This window comes from Aulostomus chinensis, chromosome 22, assembly GCF_037954235.1.
Source record: "Aulostomus chinensis isolate RoL2024-O1b breed Wild chromosome 22, RoL_Achi_v1.0, whole genome shotgun sequence".
In the NCBI taxonomy this organism is placed as follows: domain Eukaryota; kingdom Metazoa; phylum Chordata; class Actinopteri; order Syngnathiformes; family Aulostomidae; genus Aulostomus; species Aulostomus chinensis.
In genome coordinates this window covers 8,203,349-8,226,905 of record NC_141341.1, presented here as the reverse complement: position 1 = coordinate 8,226,905, position 23,557 = coordinate 8,203,349, and the positions used below count along the sequence as shown (strand labels likewise).

General features: G+C 40.6%; 1 protein-coding gene across 4 annotated transcripts in view; it reads left to right on the top strand.

Annotated features, from left to right (window-relative positions):
* LOC147240602 (CUB and sushi domain-containing protein 3-like) overlaps positions 1 to 23,557 on the top strand; it is a 350,230-nt gene that overhangs the window by 264,229 nt on the left and 62,444 nt on the right. For all 4 annotated transcript variants that reach the window (XM_086194222.1, XM_086194221.1, XM_086194218.1 and 1 more), the window contains exons 20-34: positions 4,904 to 5,020; positions 5,442 to 5,657; positions 8,220 to 8,408; positions 13,135 to 13,235; positions 14,005 to 14,073; positions 14,185 to 14,341; positions 15,515 to 15,706; positions 18,149 to 18,275; positions 18,577 to 18,779; positions 18,991 to 19,182; positions 20,072 to 20,210; positions 20,700 to 20,887; positions 21,857 to 21,975; positions 22,081 to 22,156; positions 22,911 to 23,027. In XM_086194222.1, the coding sequence (XP_086050348.1) occupies positions 4,904 to 5,020; positions 5,442 to 5,657; positions 8,220 to 8,408; positions 13,135 to 13,235; positions 14,005 to 14,073; positions 14,185 to 14,341; positions 15,515 to 15,706; positions 18,149 to 18,275; positions 18,577 to 18,779; positions 18,991 to 19,182; positions 20,072 to 20,210; positions 20,700 to 20,887; positions 21,857 to 21,975; positions 22,081 to 22,156; positions 22,911 to 23,027 (2,202 nt within the window). The remainder of the gene's footprint in view (positions 1 to 4,903; positions 5,021 to 5,441; positions 5,658 to 8,219; positions 8,409 to 13,134; positions 13,236 to 14,004; positions 14,074 to 14,184; positions 14,342 to 15,514; positions 15,707 to 18,148; positions 18,276 to 18,576; positions 18,780 to 18,990; positions 19,183 to 20,071; positions 20,211 to 20,699; positions 20,888 to 21,856; positions 21,976 to 22,080; positions 22,157 to 22,910; positions 23,028 to 23,557) is intronic.

Genomic DNA, 23,557 nt, shown 5'->3' with positions numbered 1-23,557 from the left:
ACGTACTATTTGTGCCCAACCATTTACATGAATGTACACGTAGAACAAATAATGGAACATGTAGTTGTGAAGGATAGGAAAAAGTACTGCTGTAGTACACTGTAAAAGCAGCACAGCACCACAGGCAGCTTACCCAACCCTCTAAATATTTCAGGAATCAAATGCAGGCAACACTTCAGTGTCGGATATCTAATATTAAAGATATAATGCTGTTATTTATCACATCAACCAAATAGGGAAAAAAAAAACTTTTTTTTCAACCAAAACATTAAGATTATATAAAGGATGTGACAAGGATATGAATACATAAACTGATTTACTTTTCCTTATTTAAAAAAAATAACTACAAGTGAAAATGTAGTTAATATTTAAATGTGAAGTGCTAAAAACAAGTCATGCTTCTCATCTCTTACTTGTTAGGTGATTGCGTCTCATATGAATTGGAGACTTTGATCACAGATTACATCCAAATATAGATTGTTTTAGGTTAGAAATACCTGAAACAGATTTGAATGTGGATTTCAAACTAAAAGAGAGGGTAAGAATTCAAGCCAAGCATCCGCAGCTTCTTGGCAGAAAAGTATTAAAAATGAATGATGCAGTGTGTGCATGTGCATGCTTTTGGTATGAGGGTGTATGTCAGGTTTTACACCATGTAAGTACACATATGTCTGCATGCATCTGTGACTTATCCAGCAAGGAAACATGTTGCTCTGCACTCGCCCTTAGTTTGTGGGCGTGCTGATGTTGTGAAACCAGCAGTGGTGGAGTCCAAAGATACCGCAGCTCTGTTGTGGTCGAGGCGCGCGCCTGTCTGATGCGGTTGTAGCTTTGGTCAGTGGTGGGAAGGGTTTGTGTAGTTAGGACTGTGAGTGTTTCAGTAAGGCCAGGAAATGCAGCATGAAATATAGATCAGCAGTCGGGCGGTGGAGGTCTGGGGGTCTCCCACCAGGAAGATTTTACTTCTAAAGACTTCATTTACTGCATTCTGGTGTATTTCTATGCATATAAATCCCAGACTAATGAGCCAATAAATGTTCAGTGCAACTTTCGAATGTGTAGCATTAAGAACAAAGCAAGAGCACAACTCCCGGTTCAGTTTACTGACACACAACCTCTCAAAAGTTTAGAGAAGAAACTGTTTACCAAAGAGTTTGCTTTTGTGTTCTAATACAAACTGTGATGACATTTCAATACTAGATTACTCAGCAACTCTTCATCACACAGAAAAAGACCTAAAGTCCTCCACTACGATACTGATAGGACTTTGTAGAGGGTCGATGTTGGTGAAAAAGTCTGTGATATGCATCATTTTATATCTATGCAACCCCAGAGTTTACATAACTACGATGTTGACATACAACTGAGAAGAGGTGGGTGGGGATTTTCACGCAAATTATCATCATTTGGTTTTTGATGGTAGACGACCACGATGATGATGATGATGATGATGATGATGATATTAATATTAGCTACATGGTGAGGGTCAGCTATGTTTTTACAGAGTAACCTGGTAATCCCTTTTAGCTGCATTAAGCAGCGTCTACAATGGGATCTCACCTCTTTTCTCTCTTCATCTCTTCTTCCTCTCCCCAAGTAGTTAGTCAGTTAGTCGTGCCTGGCTGGCTTATTTCTGTTTGCTGCACGGGTATTCATCAAATGCAGCATTCACACACTTTCCCAAAACATTTTTTAGAGCTCCAACCTACATGTTGTCCATTTTAGAGGCCAGACCAGAGAACACTTGGTGCTCCGGGGCCCGGCCCCAGCCATTGTTCTCATCTCCCTACTATCTGCTCCAACATCCTACTCAAGCACACTTGAGCAGAACTTTTTTGACCTTCTCCCTAATCACGCCGTCCAACTGCTCTGCCAGCGTTGCACTTTTGAAGTAATGTTATGGCATTTTATGAGTTTATTGTAAGGGAAATGACAGGCAACTGTAGGATGAACCAACTGGAGCGAGCAGAAATGAAGCACCAGCTCATTCTATGCATTAGTATGCATAGAATGAGCACCAGAGTTTTTCTGAGGACCCGGTTTCAACTGTGAGCGTCCCTTAATGCATAACAATGTGCACAGTGAACCATGTGCAGAACTTGCAGGGTCATTCTGGGGCCACACTGTGAGACCTTGGCAGAGACTCTGTTTTAAATAGTCTGAAAGAATCACTCCACTGCTTTGAATAACTTGAAATCAAACTCTATTAACAGAGAAATACATTTCAGAAACTAAACACTTTTTAATGGCTCTCGCACATTGTGGACAAATATCATGTCCTTGCAATCAGTTTTTTGTCTTACAACAAACCTCCAGAGAATATATACAAATGCAACTAGAACTAACAAATAGGCACAAGTAGCTCAAATCCCACATGCTTGTTCTTTTCATAAATTACACTTTAAAACATGTAAATTTACTTTGAAACTCTTTAATTCCTACAAATGAACATTAGACAAGAGTAAACCTGAGACATTGCTATCCGTATTTGTATCCGTTTCTGTTTACCTGGAAAATCTGTACATGGATACAACACTGGTGATGGGCGTGGCTTCTACCAGCGATCATTCTCAACTTCACTAATTTTAGCTTTGCTGTGTCTGTGTTTTTTACACTAAGTATGATGTCTCATTGATACTGACCAATCTCCAATGTGCCTCGGCCACGGAACAGAACCAGTATGATGTTGCTAGTGTTGGACTCACGGGTCTGTCAAAGGTTTGATTTCAAATCTATTCAGTTTGTGGTCTTCCAATTTTAAAAATTTTCTTCCCAGCTCTTGTGTTCTGGCTTTGTGTTTGTATGGTCAGGTGCCTGTGACAGTTTATCAGACCTGGTCGATGTTTCTACAAACCTTTGGATGCGAACGATCACTGAGGACAAAAGCATCTGAGATTACTTCCCCAAAAAAAACATATCCAGATAAGAAAGGTTTCTGTGGGTGGATGCAGATGCAGTAGTTGCAGATTCATATTTATCTTACTCATGACAATTCCTGCTGGATCACACCTCAGGAATGCTCTTATAAGGCCAAAATGGCAGTTATGGTCACTGCAGGACATATGGACAATAGTAGCAGCTTGATCCTGAAGCCTTTTACGACTTGGCAGCTGATTATGTTTATGATTTTGTTAGCAATTACTGAGTGTGCATGTATTTTCAGAGGTTTCCGCGTTCAGAGGTGCATGGAAAGCTCCTCTGAACGCGGCCTATTCAGAACACTCCCCTCATTATGCAGGAGCTGCTTCTGTCTGCTGAATTTCACAGTTCAGAGATGCAGGGGACTGTGATCACCGCTGTCCCTGCCAGCGCAAACTCTGACCCTCTGGGGATGTCTGGAAGCATGGTGAAAAAAAGGTTTCTGTCAACCAAAGTACCTTTAAAAAGACAAAAAATAAATAAATAAATAAAAAAAAACCCTGCAATCTTACACACTGTCAGAATTCATGACAAATGGCCTCAGCAGTCACCTATGCAAATGTAACCTCTGGGCCCAGCCTGTGTCCAACCAAAACAGCGGAGGTGTCATTGATAGTTTCTGACCGACACTGTTGAGATTTTCTCACCCGGTGTTCAGTTTTTCAGGGTAATTAATGTGTCATGAGTTAGTTGGTTGATACGAGGCGTAGTTAGGCGCAAATGTGAAGCGCTTAACAACAAAAGTCTAGCATCAATGGTTTAGTATATTGGCTGCTATTTAAATGGTGCATCATTCAGAAAACACACACTCTCTGCTTTTTACACACACGTGCACACAATCATGGCTTCAACAGTTCAATATGGAACCTTATGACTGTGTCCCTGGTAAACTCCTGCTGCTCCCACAGATGGTCTGGCTCGCATGCTTTCAGTTCAGCGAAGCCTTCATCCAGAGGTGTGTTTTACAGGATGAGCAATATACAATGCATGTTTATCAAGTACCCGCAGCGACCCCTCAGCAGCAGAAATGATAAGTGCGTCCCCCCTGCTAAGGCAGAAGCTGTGCACATTTAAGCACCAGGCCCAGCAGCATACCTTTATAGCATATTTAAATCTCCATCGGGACCAGCATTTAGGGAGCTTTCCAGGTGGTTTCTTTATTGTGTTTTGTACTGATGTATTGCTGTTACTCTAAAGATTTACTTTAAAGATGAGAGAGGCTGCATTTAGTCTTTGTAAATGTTTCCATTCATGCGCTAATGTCCCTGCAGCAATTATCGTGGGACACTGAAGCAGCAGCACCACTAAAAACTGAAACTCTCAAGGTGAAATAGAATTCAACTGTAAGTTTCTGAATTTTTTTTTTTTTTTAAATCAGAGGTGGAGGAAATAAGTTTTTTCATGTTATTTTTTCCCCCTCTATTTGTTTCTCCAACTTGCCAAATTTGCCATTTAAATTTACCATGGTGCCTGTGCACCTGGCGTTTTAATTAAATGCGAGATGACACCCTGACTAATTATATTCATGTCATGCCCAAAAACACACCTATGATTAATTTAAAGACTAATTACAATCCCTCTGCGCCGTTTGCCTGGTTTTGTGCCTGTAGATTATGCATGGTTTAACTAATTTGAATAGATTGGCACCCACCAAAGGCTCTTCAAACCATGCCTTATAGACCATTTAAATAAGGCCCCAAGTGTTGGTCAGTTTCAGGAACATTAAAGATAGATTAACGGCGAATAAGCCATCATTTATCATCCCAGTGTGCGTTCCATATCACATTATATGTCTATAATGTGTGTGTATGAGAGGAATAAAACCGAAGTGAAGCTATTCTGCTCCAGTGCCTGTAGAGCTCTCTTCAAGTGTGTGTATCTACTAAACAGTCTAAAAGTCCACAAGGTAGCATTGTGTGTGTTAGCTATCATTTATCTGGTATTAACCCTGCCTCTCTCTCTCTCTCTCTCTCTCTCTCTCCAGCTCTATGTGGGGGGGATGTGAGAGGTCCCTGGGGTACCATCCTTAGTCCCGGCTATCCAGACAGCTACCCTTCATCTCTCAACTGTACCTGGACTGTTGAAGTCAGCCACGGGAAAGGCAAGGAACACACTCCTTAATGGAGAGAGACAGAGCAAGAGAAAATAACTGATGGTGCTCATGAAGGCTCAACAGTAAAGGAACAAAAACGACAAACACACACACATTGAATGTTTTACTAAATGCTACGCTACAACCACAAACTTTTATTTGGTTTTAATCTCTTGCTGTTTTCTGTTATTTATCATCTATTCAGAAGAGAAGAGTTAGTTGTTGTTGTTTTTTGCTACAGAGGTAGGCTGGAAACACCAGTAATTCATCTGTGTCGACTGTGTTCTTATTATAGAGCAATTAATGGAGATTATCACTATTTATTACAACTCTGCTTGTGTGTGTGTGTGTGTGTGTGTGTGTGTGTGTGTGTGTGTGTGTGTGTGTGTGTGTGTGTGTGCGCGTGTGTGTGCGCGTGTGTCTCCAACAGGAGTCCAGTTTCAGTTTAATTCTTTTCATCTGGAGGACCAACATGACTACCTCTTGCTTACTGAAAACGGGAGTTTCCTGCAACCACTGGCTCGGTTGACTGGCAACGAGTTGCCTAGCAACATCAATGCTGGTCTCTATGGCAACTTCAAAGCACAGCTGCGATTCATATCTGACTTTTCCATTTCATACGAGGGCTTCAACATAACTTTTTCTGGTAACTTCTATACTATTTGGCTCTTTATTTCATCTATTCGATTTAATACTGTTATTGATTAATTGAAGAAATTCTTTTCACTTTACCTACTGGAACAAATGAGTATAATGGTGTACACCTGTGGGAAGTATATTAATTTTGCATAGGGCCATCCTAGAAACTCTTGCAAGGAAGCTCCAAGAACATAAAATAATAGCGTCTCATGAAAGACAGAGCAAAGCGAAATTTCTATGCCGTAACGTCAATTAAAGCCTTCATAAAACATACCGTGGAACTAGAAATTGATCCATCTTAGCTTTGCCTTGAGTCGTAAAAATACTAAAAATGTTCCCGAGTTTAATTGTAGCATCTTATCATGGAGCGTTTCCTGAAAATAAAAGTAGATTAAAAAAAAAAAAAGCTTAAAATACATATTGTATGGGGCGAGTTACAACAAAAATATAAAAGAATAAAACCAGAGGGACTCAGTGATGGTCTGGTAGTTATATAACTGTGGCAGTAGCTCGTGTAGGTTGGTGCCTGATTTAGAGAAATAATCCATCATGTGACAGATGATGAAAGAGAATCAAGACACTTTAGGACCAAAGCATAATGAAGCACAATAACAATGATGTAATAATGTGAATTTAATCCTCTAGGATAATTTGCCTTCCACTTCTTGATTCACCTCAAGTTATTGGGGGAAAGAAACTGCAGCGATGTTTTCACGGTTTACTCGGAAACGACCGAGTCCTGACTTTCCAGAGGACCACGCTTGTTATCTTAGTTTGGGTCAAACTGTACCAAATGAATTAGGTGTGAAAGGGCAGACGGTGTCCGCTTGCCTACACATGTGGAACATTCACCATGCAGGGTGAGAGAGGTATTGAAATGTAGTGAAACCAAGCTGCTGCATCACGAAGGATCAAGATGTCACTAGAGGCTTGAACAAGTGCTGCATCACTGGAGTGCAACCGACAGCAGCTATGAAAAAAAAAAAAAACTTGCCAAGACTGCTCTTACACTCTTTCACAAAAACTTCCCGTCGCAAAAGAACTCTTCGTCTTTAATTTGGAACTATACTGTACCTATGTGATTGAATTCAAACAAAGAAACAAAAGAGACAAGGAAACACAAGCGAGAGGAATGTCAGCGACGAACACACAGCTGACCTACATCTCCTGATTTATTGTCGTCCTATTCAAATCTTGACTTCACAACTTTTGTGCTCTGACACAAAACATAGCTGTGTTAAATGAATGCTGAGCCTTCACTCTCCCTCTCGACTGAGATATTTCACCAGTAGCCTCGAGGACTGACCATAAAGCAGTGTGAATTGCTCACATAAAAACACTGAACAGAGGTTACAGAACATTAAATTGGGTGCCATCCACCATTAAACAATACAAGAACAAGAAGATGGATGCTCATAACCTCGTCAATCCAGGGTTCAGTTACCTCGCCGTGACCCTCATCTGGAATGAAGTGATGAGTTCACGGCGAAGTCCAAGTCTGTGTCTTATAAATTTAGATCCTTTACCTAACTTTCCTTTCAGCAGCCCGTCTGGGACTGAAGCACCGAGATCTGAGTATACACCAGGGACATTCTACCACCTCCCAGATGGCACAAACTGATACTCCGAATGTACCACATGGGCAGTGTCACAAGAGATGTGACTTTTCAAAGCTCAACATGCTGTGTCATACCGCTGCAGCGCACTGTGAAATACACTTTATATCATCGCACTCAGCTGGTGGAAAAGTAAATCTCCTGCAAGTGCACTTCGGGACACGGTGGATTCAAAAGCTTGTGTAGAATTTTTACACTATTTTCCAACAAGAAATTATACATTTTAGCAGATTTATATTCCAGTTATTGAACAAGTGAAAGTAGTTCTGTTCAGAAAGAGCGAATGAGAGATCATTGCCGTGAAGTCTTTGTGTGTTTCACTCAACATTTAATGTGTTTTGTCAGTTTTTGTGTTGATTTTCAAGGACTTGATAAATACTGATTGGTTAATTTTACACTCCTCTGATCTCTCTGGATGCTTATATGGCAGTCATCCGATTTTTCTATCATCGATTTCATGTCATGGATCGACCTGAAGAACAGACAGGACAGATTTTAAAGTCATCACAGACTGTGACAAGATCCACTCACCAAACAGATCCAATTTAAAAGACTTTTATCAGCAAAATGTTTCAAGCAACACGTTTTCCTTGCAGAACGTCGAGCTGATGAAAGTTATTCAAACTATTTTGAAATCAAAGTCAGATTTATTGTGAAAGGACCATGTAGACAAGACATATGTATTAAAATTACATTTATCACAGTTCCAGGTATTGAAGAAATATTAAATGCAACTGCAAAAGTGTGACTTCGAAATGTAAAGGAAATATTAAAAAAAAAGAGAATATAACCGTGCACACAGAGTGTGTGAGAGACTAAAGTGCAAGGAGGAAGTATTTGTTGTCCAAATCTTTTTCATCTTGCTACTTTAACTCATTCCCTGTCTGTGCATGTCATATTTTTAAATGTGTTCATTCATTTGTCATTTACTCAGTTCAATTTATGTCCTGCAGAATACACGCTGGAACCATGTGAGGACCCTGGAATGCCTCGGTTCGGAAGGAGAAATGGGTACAGTTTCGGCATCGGAGACACGTTATCATTTTCTTGCAATATGGGATATCGACTTGAGGGGGCACCAGAGTTGATCTGTCTGGGCGGTGGTCGCAGAATGTGGAGCGCTCCGCTGCCGAGATGTGTCGGTATGTGTATGACTGCTGATATCATTTTTTTTAATGATAAGCAAGTATTTTTCTTTTCAGGTTTGGCAGTTGTTGAGATATCAAGTAAAGTTCTCTTGGTTTCCCAAAGAAAAAGGACTTTTCAACTTTTTGAAAAAGGTGACGAAAGAGAATGCAAGTGTGTTTTAAGAAAAGATTACACCCTTGAGGCCTTGTCTATACATGCAGACATGTTTGATCAGGCCGTGGTAAGCAGAAGTACTCAGATGGGGGTTCTGAATGTCATGTTTTCCTTTCATGAAGCTGGAAAGCTTCAGCTCAGAAGTCACAAAATACTGTAAAGATAAAGCAAGCCTCTTTTTCAGGGTAATAAAGAGCTGAAAAGCCATTGTGGTGTTTGCACTTTCACCTGGAAATTACATTATCAAGTGAAATGGGCTTGTGTCTCTTCAAGGCATTGGACTGTTGTTGCACCTCACTGTTACATAAAAGGCATGGAGATTTAAATGGGGGGGGGGGGGCAAATCTGTCGTGCCCTTCAGCAGTGGAGATGGTCAAAGCACAGAATGGCAGGACTCCAAAACAGATGCTGTTGTGTTGCACGTCGCCTGTCAGTCTTCAGAACACGGGCCTGCCATCTGAAATCATACATTTAGTTACGAGATGCAGTGACGGGCCCAAATTTATGGAAGTATATTCATGTAAAAACAGCTCCTGATTATTCCAAGATCCTGAATTAAATATCATCCTGTGATGAACAAGAACAAAAAGAGTCCCAGGCCAAACCAAGTTTCAGTCAGTTGATAAAGAATAAATGTCAGCGATATTTCAGACTGGAGCCACCGGCGGGCAGACATTTCTGGCCAGTTCACAATAGTTAAAAATCCCTTATTATTACAATTGTATATTACAGAACAGTAAAAGAAATTTGACACTGAGTTTTTTTTAATCTAATATTGAAGCAGTTTGCCATATGTCATGCTGACTGAGCTGTTGAATGTATTGTTGAGTTAATAAAATTGATAGGGACAGTTGTAGGATACAAGATAGAAGTAAGCCTGGAAGTATATGCTGCATGACACTGGGGACAGGGAAATACTTAAACAAGGAGTTAGTTGTTTGAGCAAGCTGCTTTCAAGTTTCCATCCTCTAAAGTTGAGTTCCAATTATGTATTTTCTTTTAAAAACCAGATGAGCAAAGTAACTTTCTTTCTTGAACTTTGAACTTTTAGCCGTGCTGCCATCTACAATGGAGTGCTCCAAGCAGTAAAATGGTAGAATTAGAAGTGCACTTAGAGGAAAGGACTTTCTGCTAAGGTCAATGAAAAAGAAAAAAAAAAAAATCCGGATCTGTCTTGTGTATTTGTTGTGAGTGCTGTACCGCTAGGGCGCATGTAGGGTTCTGTTGTGCACCGCATGGCAGAAAAACAGAAAAGAGCTGCCTAAAAAAAAAAAAAAAAACCTGCCAGTGAACAAATGTGTTTTCAGCTACAATGTGAAGCAAATGATGGAAGCAGCAAAAGCAGAGAGCGTCTCTTTGTGTTGTAGCCTGAGATGGATTGAAAATATATATCCATTAGAATTTAAAATTATTATTTTTTTTTTTTTTATCGTGAGTTGTATCCCAGTAGGCTTTTAAAGTACTTGATGTCAGTCATTTTAAATACAGGCTGTCACACATATAGATGATTCACATGTGTGGCCCATCCAGCAATTATTGCAGCGGCACAGAGGAACATTTGCACTTACAGTGAAAGCAGAAGTGGCCGGGTCGATAAGGGTCAAATCACAATGAAGGTAATCTGTGTAAATGCTGAAGTAGGGAGTCTGAAAACGCTGGTCTGACACAGTTATGACACAAATTCTAATTCAAATCATTCAAATCCAAACACACCATGAATTTTTTTTTCCCATTAAATACCATTCGATAAAAAAAAAAAAAAAAATCTGGAAATATGATCAAAGTTAACGAGAAATTCCAGGGCCCAGATTGGTTGACGGTGGCCGTACTGGAAGAAGGTGAGAATCTTCTTTGGACTGAGGTTGGGAATGGAAATGTAACAGTCAGAATCAAATCAGGAATGGCAGGTACCAGGTTCCCAAAAAATAAATAAATTCATTAAAATAAAACATCAATTTCGGCTCAGTTAAGGCTTTCGGAACACGGCATTAATGTAGCAGAAATTACAAGCAAATGCTACAAGCAGCTAACATAGCAGCTACTTGTCCCGAAGACCTCTCGACATGACTTTCAGCATGTGATTTACAAGTGTGCATGGTGCTAAAGCAGTGTTAAAAAATCTAGGTTGCCTTCGCTTCCCTGAAGAAAATGACAAGGATGCTAACTAGCTGCCTATGGTTGTGCGGGGCTCTGTCAAGGAGACATCGTTGATGTGTAACAGAGCTCAAAAACATTTAACAGAGTAAAAGTATTTGTTCTCTAAACTTTGTTAATCATCTAAAATCTAGACATTTTGGAATCGATAAGATCCAGGACCGTTGAAGCAGAATCTGAATCTGAATAGAGAACGATACATTTGTAACCCAACCCTTCTTTGAATCATGAAGTACATGTTTCACCATGAATGTGTTTCCAGCCTGTGCAGCTTAAACACCAACTAACTTGAAAGCCTAAAGGCCCACTCTGAGACCGCATGCTCCCTTGAGGCCCAGGTAAAGCCATTGCAAGCCCCTCTTGAACAATCATACTTTCAACTTCTAACCTGTTTCAGAGGATCTTCTGGACACGTTTCAGGTCAAACGTACACAGTGTGACAGCTGCTTTACTCTGACTGTGGTGTTCAGGGGGAAGAAAAAAAATCGGCTTTTCTACTCTCACCTACTTTCCTCTAGATCCTCCCCGGTACACCCCAGACTTGAGTCAGTGCGTGTCCTCAAAGCTAACATCAGTTGCATGACTCAGATGTTGAGTCTTCATCAGTGGAGTGACACTGCCAAAACGCAACGTCTAAATTTCAGGCTAATACGAAAAGATGAAAGTAACCAGAATGAAGACGGAGAGAGCGCTCCTATTTATAGCAGAAGGTCATGAATTTGGTTGCCCACTTTCCCACTTTGTTATTAGGACTCCATCGTTACCAGAGAAGCAAGGGGGGCATGGCTCAGAGGTAGCGTGGCCGTCTAGAAGACAAAAGGTCACTGGTTCGATCCTCACCTCCCCTGGTGACCATGTTGAAGTGTCCTTGAGCAAGATACTGAGCCCCTAATTGCTCCTGGTGGCCCTGCGACGGACTGCGACCCGTCCAGGGTGAACCCCGCCTCTCGCCCAAATGTCAGCTGGGATAGGCTCCAGCATCCCCCACCCCTCACGACCCTTAACAGATAAGTGGTATAGAAAATGGATGGATGGATGGACAGTTACCAGAGAAAGTGCTTGCCTACATTGATTAAATAATGAGGGAGTAGAAAAGGCAGAGCATGCATTTCCCCACAACTTCTAACTTCAGGGTCTTTGTGATTTGAAATTGAATTTTATGTGGGTGCAGATGTCAACATTGAGAGCACATAGAAGAAAAAAATAGAGCCACCATGTCTTCTTTCACAGGAAGAGAGAAAAGAAAGAACTAGCCGAACAGATTCTGTAAAAGAGGACTTTATTTAATTTCAGATTATTGGTGAGAGCAAATAGTTCCTGTCTTTATGTCAGTGTTGATAATGCAAAGAGGTGGGAGTAGTGTTGCGTGCCGGTGTTCCATGGTGAAGCACAGCTTGCTATATTTAGGTCCCCTGTGTTTCATTGCTGCATGATGTTTTGAACATCGCCGAGAAGGAGAGGAAAGGGAAGATAGTACTGCTCCTCATTAGCTGCAGCATTTAAGTTTTGGAAGCCTTTTATTTGACTTTGCTTTTTTTTTTTTTGTCATTAACCTACAAATTTCAGTCAATGAACCGTGTAAACACTTGGCAACCTGTGTTTCTGCATCACTTTCCTGGCAAGTTTTCCGTACAATCTTTCAGAATACCTTTACTATTTTTAAGAGAATCAAATGTTCCGCTGGCTTGTTTCCTTTTTTCGATAATGTTATCTTGTATTTATTGCTGTTGAGGTAAAAGAGGCAAATAAAGAAAAAGAAAAGAGACGGGGTGTTGGGGGCAACATGTGATAAGAAAAGAGCAAACTGAAGAAGCGTAAAAAGGAAGGTTGATTGAAGTAGAGGAGGGTTAAGGATCACTATTCATAGAGGGAAGAGAGAGAGAGCGAGAGTGTTAAGGGGGAAAGAAAGGGTGGAGAGGTAATTTTCTAAATGGAAACTGTAGCAGCGTGATTTATTGATGGTATGACAGCTGTAATATGACTATTACACCAGCAGGAGAGAGAGAGAGAGAGAGAGAGAGAGAGAGAGAGAGAGAGAGACAGGGAGAGGGAGAGGGGAGGGGGATGTAGGTGCTGTCGAGGGCACATGTCAGGAAGGAACATTGGATATCTTTAGGTAAATTAGTTTCTGAATTTTACCACCTTCTCATTCTCTTCAACAGTGGCAAAATAACTGTTTAACGTAAGTATTACATGGCTCCCATGTGCGCGCGCACATGCACAAACATGCAGTGCTATCTTTGCACTTTATTTCCATGCTAAAATTTTTACAAAGACTGAACATTAACAAAAGTTTGAGGGATTTTTCAAATTAAAGTTTGATTTAAGAGTAACTGTCCCCACCTCATCATCATCATTACGCTCTTTTGAATAGTTGATAAGTCTTTTATTTTATCTGTTTCCTGTCTGCAGCGGAGTGCGGCTCTTCAGTGATAAACAACGAAGGGATCCTTCTCTCTCCTAACTACCCGATGAACTACGACAACAATCACGAGTGCATCTACAGCATCCAGGTAACTGAGCTGAGCACACTTGATGTTACAGCTGGTGTGTGTGTGTGTGTGTGTGTGTGTGTGCGTGTGTGTGCATTTCATGTCTTCTTAATTAATTTTGAAAAGTGATGGGACAAATGTAAACTTCATGTGGATTATTAGCACATGTTGCCACTCCTTGACCCCATCAACCATAGTTTTGAGTCGTACATGTGCAAGAGAGGTCCATCTGCCATCTTGGACTGTTACCCTTGGTTTTGTACGTCAGAATAAAGTCAGCACATCAACTGTGTGCTTAATAAAGACAAGAACATTAGGGATTGTGTGAGCAAGACAGATGGATGGGGGAAACGCTTCCAAATTACAACACTGGTCTCCAAGGAGCCAGAAGAACTTCCATTTTGTGGACAAACCTCGGTGGTCTTATTGATGATTGCCGGCTTTGTTATTTTTTGCTCAGCAAGTGTATTTCTTCAGCTCTGAGATCAGTGATGAGCTCGGTCAACTTGTAGCATTCCTTCCAAAAAAAACCTCTGCTTATTCGCATCAAAGCTAGGATTTTTCAATTTAAAATCTGCAACATTCCATAATCTTGTTTTGACAGCAGAACTGGCCGCATCTTCAGATAGAGGAGCATCAACATGCTGGTTGCTGATAGGTGTGGAGGGTGGTTTAGGGATGTTATTTCTATAGTGTGGGCCCAACTAAATGAGAATATTGTAGGATATTGGCTTCAATATAAATATATGCTGAACTAAGTTTTGGCATATTTCTTTACATTGATAACCAGGTGCAGGCTGGGAAAGGAATCAACATCTCTGCTCGAACTTTTCATCTTGCCCAGGGGGATATACTGAAGGTAAAAATACACAGCTTGTGATTTCTCTGTCTGTAGCCTAGAAGGATCATCATGTTGTATGTGCATCATCATTGTGTCACACTGTCGTTTATTTGATTCGATTTTTTCCAGATTTATGACGGTAAAGACAACACAGCCCATGTTCTGGGAGCGTTTACTGGATCATCCATGTTGGGTTTGACACTTATCTCCACTTCAAATCACCTCTGGCTAGAATTTTACAGCGATACAGAAAGTACAGGGGAAGGATTCAAACTGGTCTACTCAAGTAAGTTCACCCTGCTAACCAACCTACACCACAGATGTCAGGAGTCACAAACAGGCTTTATGTCTTGCATGTACGGTTCATTTGAAGGTTCCACTGTCAAAAAAAAACCATCTACATGTTAAAAATGTAAAAAAGTTAGTGTCTTGATTGCCTTAAATTTGTAATGATTCAAAGCAAACTTTTGTCATGATTCAAAGCAAACTTTTCTTCCAAAATTACTTCAACGTGTCGTGGCACACACTAACTTTTTAAAGTTAAATTAAGTTAATTCATTTTTTTGACATAGTTTGTAACAGAAAATTAGTGCTTAAGAAGAATTTATGGAACCATTATGCCTCACTCTGTGATAATTCTTCTCAAATCCTTTATTTATAGCAACCTCTAACGAATTCTAATGCGTTTCCCTCCCAAACAAAAGGACATTGACTGAAAGAACATTACACCAGCATATTTGTTGGTGTTTAAATGCCGCATGCTATAATTACAGTTCTATTTGATACACACTCGGGTTCAGCGAGTGTTTTTCAATGAATAATGCAAAATTAGCTTGATATGTCATCACACAGTACGCAACTGTGGATGGGCTTGGGTCATCTTTCCCAGACACCAGATGATAGCAGGTATATTCAGTTTGCCGCATGATAAAAGCAGAGCTTTGCAAATGTCAGTCTGTCAGGATTTAGACGTACAGCTACTGCAGTCTTCCAGGAGATACCTAAAGCCCTGACGTGCCTCGTCTTCCAGGTAGCACCGTAGATCAAATCCTAGTTAAGGTCTTATAAGGATAAGCTATTCATCTACCTCTTCATACTCCCGCTCTCCAAAATGGTGCGCATGAATAAACAGAATATTTTCATTATAACCATGGAAACAGAGCTTAGCTAGATAGTGAAAAACAACATTAAATTGGATAAGGTGTACAGATACTCTAATATACTCTAATATTCATGTTTTTCATGTATCTTTTTCTGTTTTTTATTAAATCAGAATGAGAGCTTAACAGGATCTGTGATATATCAGCAGGCTCATAAACAGGATAGTTCCATTTGCCAAGTATTCAGCGTGGTGCATTTTATGAATATCAACAATACTAATTTGTATTTTTACGCTGCTTCTTTCCCTGTAGTGTGCGTTTCATAAATCACAAATATTTCTCTGTCTGTCTCTTTGTAGGTTTTGAGTTATCTCATTGCGAGGACCCCGGCGTACCTCAGTTTGGCTTCAAGGTCAACGACCAAGGTCATTTCTCTGGGAGCAGCATCACATACAGATGTGAGCCTGGATATACCTTGCACGGGGCTTCTACTCTGAAATGTATGACAGGCGAAAGGAGAGCCTGGGATAACCCCCTGCCCTCTTGTATTGGTATGTTAAGATTTCTATTATTTTAAAGAGCAAAGAGGTTGTAGTGATGCATTTTAGTGCGATGTGGTTTGATGTCCACACAATCAAATGGACCTGACATAACTCAAAAAAAAAAAAAGAAAAAGACAGAATTAGTCCCAGAGACGGTTGATTGCTTCTGACCACAGCTGCCAGTTGAGTTCAGAATTGACTTTCTCCTGTTTGTTTTTAAAGCCCTAAATTGGCAAACTCCCTCTTACATCCCCATAACCCCCATTCCACCTCCCAGTCCCTCAGGTCAGCTGACTTTGGTCTCCTGGCTATCTTGCAATCTAAATTCAAGTTAAGGGGTGACTGTGCCTTTCCTGTTACAAGCCCGAGGCTGTGAAACAACATTTGTCAGATCTGCTCCCTCTGCTGATTCCTTCAAGTTCAGGCTCAGCGTGATGTGGTGTTTTGTACCGAGGCCAATGATCAGCTCTTTTGTGCCAATAATTGTTGATTGATTGTTTGTGCCTATGAACTGTTGAGTATATTGATGCCTATGTGAGCACTTTCTGTTTTGGACTGATTTTATTAGCAGTTCTGGTGCGTACAGCGCTCAGGCACTTTTAAATGTCAAGATAAGACTTGAGTATTTATAAAGCAGGTATATAAAGGAGGAGAAAAGTCAAGTTTTCTCCTGCTGGAGTATCCAGTTTAACTCAAACCCATGGGCTTACACTTTTTAAGTAGTGGTAAGCATTGCTCTTCATGGACTAGCTCACACTGTAGTGCAGGGTCACTCTGCTCACAGAGCATTCATTCAGTAATCTGAAAAGAAAACCGGTGAAGGTCAATTTCCTGTGGAATCGCCTTTTTGATTTCCTCAGGATATGATACACTGTTGTAGTTTTTAAGACTTGATGAAAACCCTACTTACTCAGGAGAGTTTACCACCGGGACTCACTCTGCTGGATTGATCCATTTCCTGTCCTGCAGTGGATGATTTGCTCCTTGTTCCTGAAGACTGCTCAGCTTGGTTCCCACTTCAGTAACCTTCCTACTCAAACGTGTTAAAAATTGCACAGGTCGCACCTCTTTAAACCTGATTTGTTTAATTATTTCTCTATTAAGGTCCAAGTAAGAATCAGAATTCCTTCATCGAGACCATTTTAATCATTTAGCTTCACCACAGATCACTGTGTAAAACCACAGCCTTTTCAGAAAACAATCCAACCTACAGGAACAAATCCACTTTGAGCATTAATATGTTTCTAAATATTCCATTATAACATAATTGCCTTTTTTAATTCATTTTTCAAGGGTTGAAAAATTATGGGAAAACAGAAACCACAGTTCTGGATATCGATGTCAACAAGTCAATAACGGACAATGACTCCAGAACTTGAGCATACTTGTAAACACACGTGTGCCTACAAGGCTTTATAAATCATCTGAAGACATTTTCAGTCCTCCCCCAGTATGTAGTCGGTTGGATGATTATAGTCTCTAATGAAGTCAAAGCAAATGTTAGCCCTATGCAGAATGACAACTAAAATGGCTCCTGCAGCTGTGCAACAGATGGAAGCTTGTAACTTTGTGTTTGAAAAGCGTTCTTCCATCGCCACTGACAAACTTCCTGATTTTCAATTCAGCTTAATAAGTCTCTCCCCATCTCACGATCAATAATGAAAGACTCATAAAACCTCAGCTGATATTCTGATTTTATATTTTAGCAGGGACATACCATGACCTCGGCTAACCTCCAGTATTAATGTTATATTGCTTTTTATTATTACTCATACAGCTACCTTCTCCCCCCCCCCCGATCCTGTTTCTATCTGTTTTTCCTCCGTCTCCCCAACCATCCCACCTCTTAATATTGCTCCTATTACTCCAGATAATATATTCTAGTGATGAAGGGAAGGGAGCCCGAGGCAGGAGGAACATGTGGAGGGGAGGGGGAAGCAGAGATGGGATGGAGATTGTGAAAATATCTAAACCAGAGAAACAAAGTGCGAGGTGTTTGGTGATTTCTTCAGGGAGGGTTTGCAGGATCGCTGCTTTACTCTGTTTTTTTAAAAAAAGGAGACAGAAATATGCAGAGGAAGAGTGTGAGGTTCACCCCCTAATCTGTTTGACTCAGTGAGTGTTCAATCACTGGTCAGTGGCTCCTGAGGTGGACCTCCTGAATCTGATTACCTTGATTAGCAATTGTTAAACGGTTGGTTTGTCATACATCTTGCACCACTTAAATTCACACGGCCTGTAAGTGCACAATCACTTTTTATGCATTGGTTGACTGGAATTAATGGTATTTTTAATGTCCCCGGTTATGTAGGTCATGGTTTTGTTGAATTAAGGGCAACTGGACTCGCTTTTAAAAACTTTCAGATAATCTGATGATAGCATATATATTTTTTTGGTCTCTAATGTTATTTGTGTGTTTGTGTGTGTGTGTGTGTGTGTGTGTTGCTGTAGCCGAGTGCGGTGGTCATTTTAAAGGTGAATCTTCAGGGCGGATTCTTTCCCCTGGGTATCCTTTCCCCTACGACAACAACCTACGCTGCACCTGGACCATTGAAGTGGACTCAGGAAACATTGTTAGGTAAAGTGGATGTCCAGGGACTATACCAGTCCTTAATGTAATGTTGGAATAACAGAGTATTAATAATCTGAAATTACTGTCAGGAAATGTAATAAAGAGCATATCTCATGGTTTGTTTGTTTTTTTTAAATGTAGTACTCGTTGATATGCATTTGGATGAACCGTTCAACTTTCTGTATCTGTTTGTTTATTTTAATCAGAATATTACAGCACCACAACCAACAGGGTATGAAAAGGTGCTTCAAAATGGCGCTGTGTCCAGTCCTTTGCACTTGAGACTTGTATTTCTTGTGTTTTGCAGCCTTCAGTTCTTGGCCTTCGACACTGAGGCCAGCCATGACATGCTGAAGGTTTGGGATGGCCCACCTGAGAACGACATGTCTCTGGCAGAGTTGAGTGGTTCACTGCTGCCTGAGGGAATCTTCTCAACCCTGAACACTGTGGCCGTTCAATTTGAGACCGATTTTTACATCAGCAAGTCAGGATTCGCCATTCAGTTTTCTAGTAAGTATGAATAAGCATTAATAGAATGATAATGGTTGTGGTTTGATTTCTGTTTCTATCTTATTTACATAGTCAACATAGGCAGGGTTATAGACTTAGTGAATGCCTTACCTTCATAGTTACCAGTGTGATAGTGTCAGATGTGACAGATTTTTTAACTCCCCTTCTCTCTGCTTTCATCCTGCCCTCCCTTATCCCTACTTCTGTCTAGGCTCAGTAGCTACAGCCTGCAGGGACCCGGGAGTGCCAATGAACGGCAGTCGTAGTGGAGATGGCCGAGAGCCGGGGGATTCGGTGTCCTTTCAGTGTGACCCTGGATACGAGCTCCAGGGGGATGACAAGATCACCTGTATACAAGTGGATAATAGATACTACTGGCAGCCCAGCCCGCCTGTCTGCATAGGTGAAAAGTCCATCTCTGTGATATTTTGTAGTGCTATTGATGCACCGATGGGCTCTGGCATCATCCAAATCTGCATGTGCATTTAAATCACCCACTTGCCCGCACATATTCTTATGCATGAACATTTCTCTAAATTAAACCAAGCAGTACATGAAAGTCTGGTTAGCAACACACATGCCAAGTTCTCAGCAAAAATAGAGAGTGGAAACGCGTCACATTTACACCTTTCACTGCACTTTCCATGCCTATATTTCGTCGATGTGAAAAATGACATACTTATATGAATATCAAGGTAAAATCCATGTGATTCTGACACTTTTTTTTTTAGTTACAATTTATCATGAAATGAAGACACATTCTCTTAGTAATGGCTATTGTGAAAGACAAGTGTTAGCAGCGTGTAGTAACAGCGTGCTGGAGGAAAAAAAAACAAAAACGCCCCGTTCTCATGGCAACGCTGTGTGTGTGGACACAGCAGGCGCGTGAGCTGCAGCAGTTCAGCCAGGTAGACGTCATGCACAGGTGTAATTCCTGCCAAATTGAAGCAGTTGCCAGGCTCTGCTTTGTTCACATTTTAGAGAATATGAATTTCTTTTTTCCACCCCAGTATCAATGAAGTGTGCACTAACCCACCACCCATCTGTTATTAGTCAGAATGTTCATTTTGATGACCAGTTCTGCTGATAAACTGCCGGGCCTGTGGCTAGAACTGCAAACTGTGCATCAACAATATGGACAAACAATGGATGTGAAGAGTCAGCAGGAGTTGCTGGGCTTCATTATCCTACTGCGGTGTCTACATCCATTTGTATATTCCTATTGCATGATGCTTTTAATGACAATCCTGTGACATAGAATTAACATATACTGTTGTTTGTTGTCAATATAGCTCCTTGTGGAGGCAACCTGACAGGCTCCAATGGATTTATTCTGTCTCCTAATTATCCACACCCCTACCCCCACTCCAAGGACTGCGACTGGCTCATTGCTGTCAACTCTGACTATGTCCTGTCGCTGGCTTTCATCAGGTAACCTGCCATTTGCTTTAAAAGTCCACTAATTATTTTGAAACCGTTACTAACTCCAGGAATTTCCTCACTGCATTGTTGTTGTGACATGTCAAATGCTAATGGATAAAGTGAGATGGTAAACGGTGGACTTCCTGGTATGTTTTAGTCTCGTTTAGCTGCAGTAGCTATACTAGCTCAAGAAAAACAAATCCCGATCTTCTTCATCTTGCAACATATGCTGTTTTAACTGTATCAGTTTGAAAAACCATTTGGGACCAATAGATTTTTTTCCCTATCCTGAAAATCTTCAGTGCTCTCATCTCTCAGCTCACCGGAACTTTCTGCACATCCTTTCTTTTCACAAAACAGCTCCATAAACCACCATTTTTCCTGGCGGACGCTCACTTAACTGACTACTGAAATGTCTGTGTTGACTCTTCCGCTGCTGTCCTCATTTTCTCCCCAAACCCTCTTTTCCTATTTGCCCTTTTCACACTCCATTTCTAGTTTCAACATCGAGCCAAACTATGACTTCCTGTATATCTACGACGGTCCGGACAGCAACAGTCCTCTGATTGGTAGCTTCCAAGACAGCAAACTCCCAGAGCGCATAGAAAGCAGTTCGAATACAATGCATTTAGCATTCCGCAGTGATGGATCTGTTTCTTATGCTGGCTTTCACCTGGAATACAAAGGTAAAAAAATTCTACCAATACTTTGGCCTTAAAATAAAACTGGCACTTGCAGACTTTGCATTTTCAGCGATAAGCAAATTACTGCAGGGAGACCTCTTAACAGCTTAGGCACGTTTCAGTACAGTATGATCATTAAAGACATCTGCAGTATGAATCATGATGACATAGACAAAAGCAAGACCCAATCAATTCTTTGTTCAATATCCGATCGTTTATGTCTTTAACCAGACTTCACCTGGAACTGAACCAAAAAAACTGTCTTTTTTGCCCACTTTCTAACTTTAAGTTTAAAGACGAAATTTAATTTTCATGTCAAACTTGATGTAATTACAGCTGAAATTTCTGGAAGGTAACTTGGGAAATTATTCTTAAGCTTTTCACTGTCTTTCAAATGCCCCCTGTTGTGAAAAGATATTGAAAAACGTGTGTTTAGAAGTACTTTCTTATTAAATAAAAAAGAATACTGTAATACTCCCATATAACCAGTACCATCCAGTTAGTCTCCCACCGTGATGGCAACAGGAATCCTGCTGATTTTAAGATGGAAACAAAAAAACCTGAATTGCTCACACTAAATTCCCTGCTGAATTAGTGTCTGTTGAGATAATATGTCAGGGGGATGAGTCTGAGAACTCTTGATAAAATAAGAATCAACGCTGGGCTCATGTGGACTCAGGACTTAAGTTTTAAGTGGATGGTGGCTGGTAATCTTTCGGGAGGGTGGTCTGAGCCATGATTTACTAAGTTCATGGAGAATACAAAAGCCGAGGGATGAAGTTATCTTGCTCCTTCCGCATAGGCAGATAAGTCAAAGAGGCTGTTAAAAAGGCGAACAAAATGGGCACTTCATTTGATTATGGACAGGAAATTAATAATTATTAATTTGACTTTCTCTACAATCATGCCTGTCACTTTACTGTCCTCTCTCTCTCTCTCACTCACTCACTCGAGCTGTTTGTCTCTGTCTAGCCAAGTTGAGGGAATCGTGCTTCGACCCTGGTGTGGTTCTGAATGGGACTCGGCTAGGATCTGATTATAAGCTTGGTTCCACTGTCACCTTCTATTGTGAGGCGGGATATGTTCTGCAGGTACATGGATGGATGGAGGATGGATGGAGGATGGATGGATGGATGGTTGGATGATGGATGGAACAGTAGTTTATTTCTTTGTCAATCATTTTGTTTGTTTTTTAGGGCTATTCTACTCTAACCTGCAGTATGGGAGATGATGGACGACCTGGGTGGAACAGGGCTTTGCCTAGTTGTCAAGGTAACACACACATACACAAAGCGTACACAGCTTCAAGGTGTTGGAATGTAGCAATCTGATCTCGTGGGAACTGCCCTGTCTAGTTTTACTATACATTTTTTTACCTCAAGGGGCAATAGTGAGCCACTGAAACCTGAACAAGCCACTATTTAAAAGTTTCTTAGTACAGCTCATCCATCTTGTTGGAAAGGAATTGTACATTTGCTAACATCATCATTGTGAGCAATAGTTTGTGCAGCGTAGCCTTTGGCATGTATTATAGTTTCGCTAGCTCCCTCACTTCTGCCACTGTCTCTCCTCTGAGAGAGTTGTCCAGAAGAATCTTGTGATCTGACAGTTTCTACTGGCATCTGCTCACAGTCTAATGTGAAGTGATTCCATGACAGTTGCAGGCTAAGCGTGCCTCAACTGTACGGCTCAAAGATAAACGCAGACGCTGCATTTGTCTGTCGTACAAATTAAACTTGTTTTGGTTGCTTGTATGCACAATCTTAATCTTAGTTAATTCACAAGTAAATGTAGAGTTTAGCTGTATGGCTCACGTTAAGGGAGTTAGCATTTCCATGTTTCAAACAGTAGAGGTGGACACCCAGCATTGTGTTTGAGGCACCTTAAATTATACCTTATCTTAGATTTATTATCACCTAAGTTCCAAAGACAGGTTTTGTTTTTTTGGGGGTTTTTTTTGTTTTGTGAGGTTGTGTGCGATTTTTTTTTTTCTTTTTGTTCACACATATGAGTTCTTTATTTCCAGCTCCCTGTGGAAGTCGTTCCACAGGATCAGATGGGACAGTTTTATCTCCAAACTTCCCCCGAAACTACACCTCTGGACAAACCTGCGTCTACGCGATCGCTGTCCCTCGAGAATTTGGTGAGTTACCACAGTATCTCAGGCAAATTGCATGACTGTAGCATTTGTCAGAGATTTGTCAAAATGAAAGAACAATTTTATAGAATTACATATATTTATGTCAGAGATTTGCTCAAGTGGACAACTGCTATCAAAAACTGTCATTATCAAATACATTTGTTAAATTTTCTTAAAAGGAGAAGAGTCGATATGAAAAATGTGATCCCAATTTTCTTTAACATGAATAAAATTAATGTTCTTTTGTGAGAGAGAAAATATGTGACTTTGAATCTAAATTTTTGATGGGGGGGCACCTTGGAATCCCCCAAAGGAACCTTTGATCGAACCAGAGGAGATTATACAATTAATCAAAAGACAGCTGCCCACAATTTATTTGATTCCAGGTCAGTTTCATCTTTGAAGTGGCATTTAAAGATGAAGCAGCCTTGTCTTTATTTTTTAAAATCTTGACACATTTGAGCAGTGGTTTTAAATACAGACATAGCACATTTTGGTAAAGATGTTAAAAAGTGTCTTCACCCTCTTCAAGC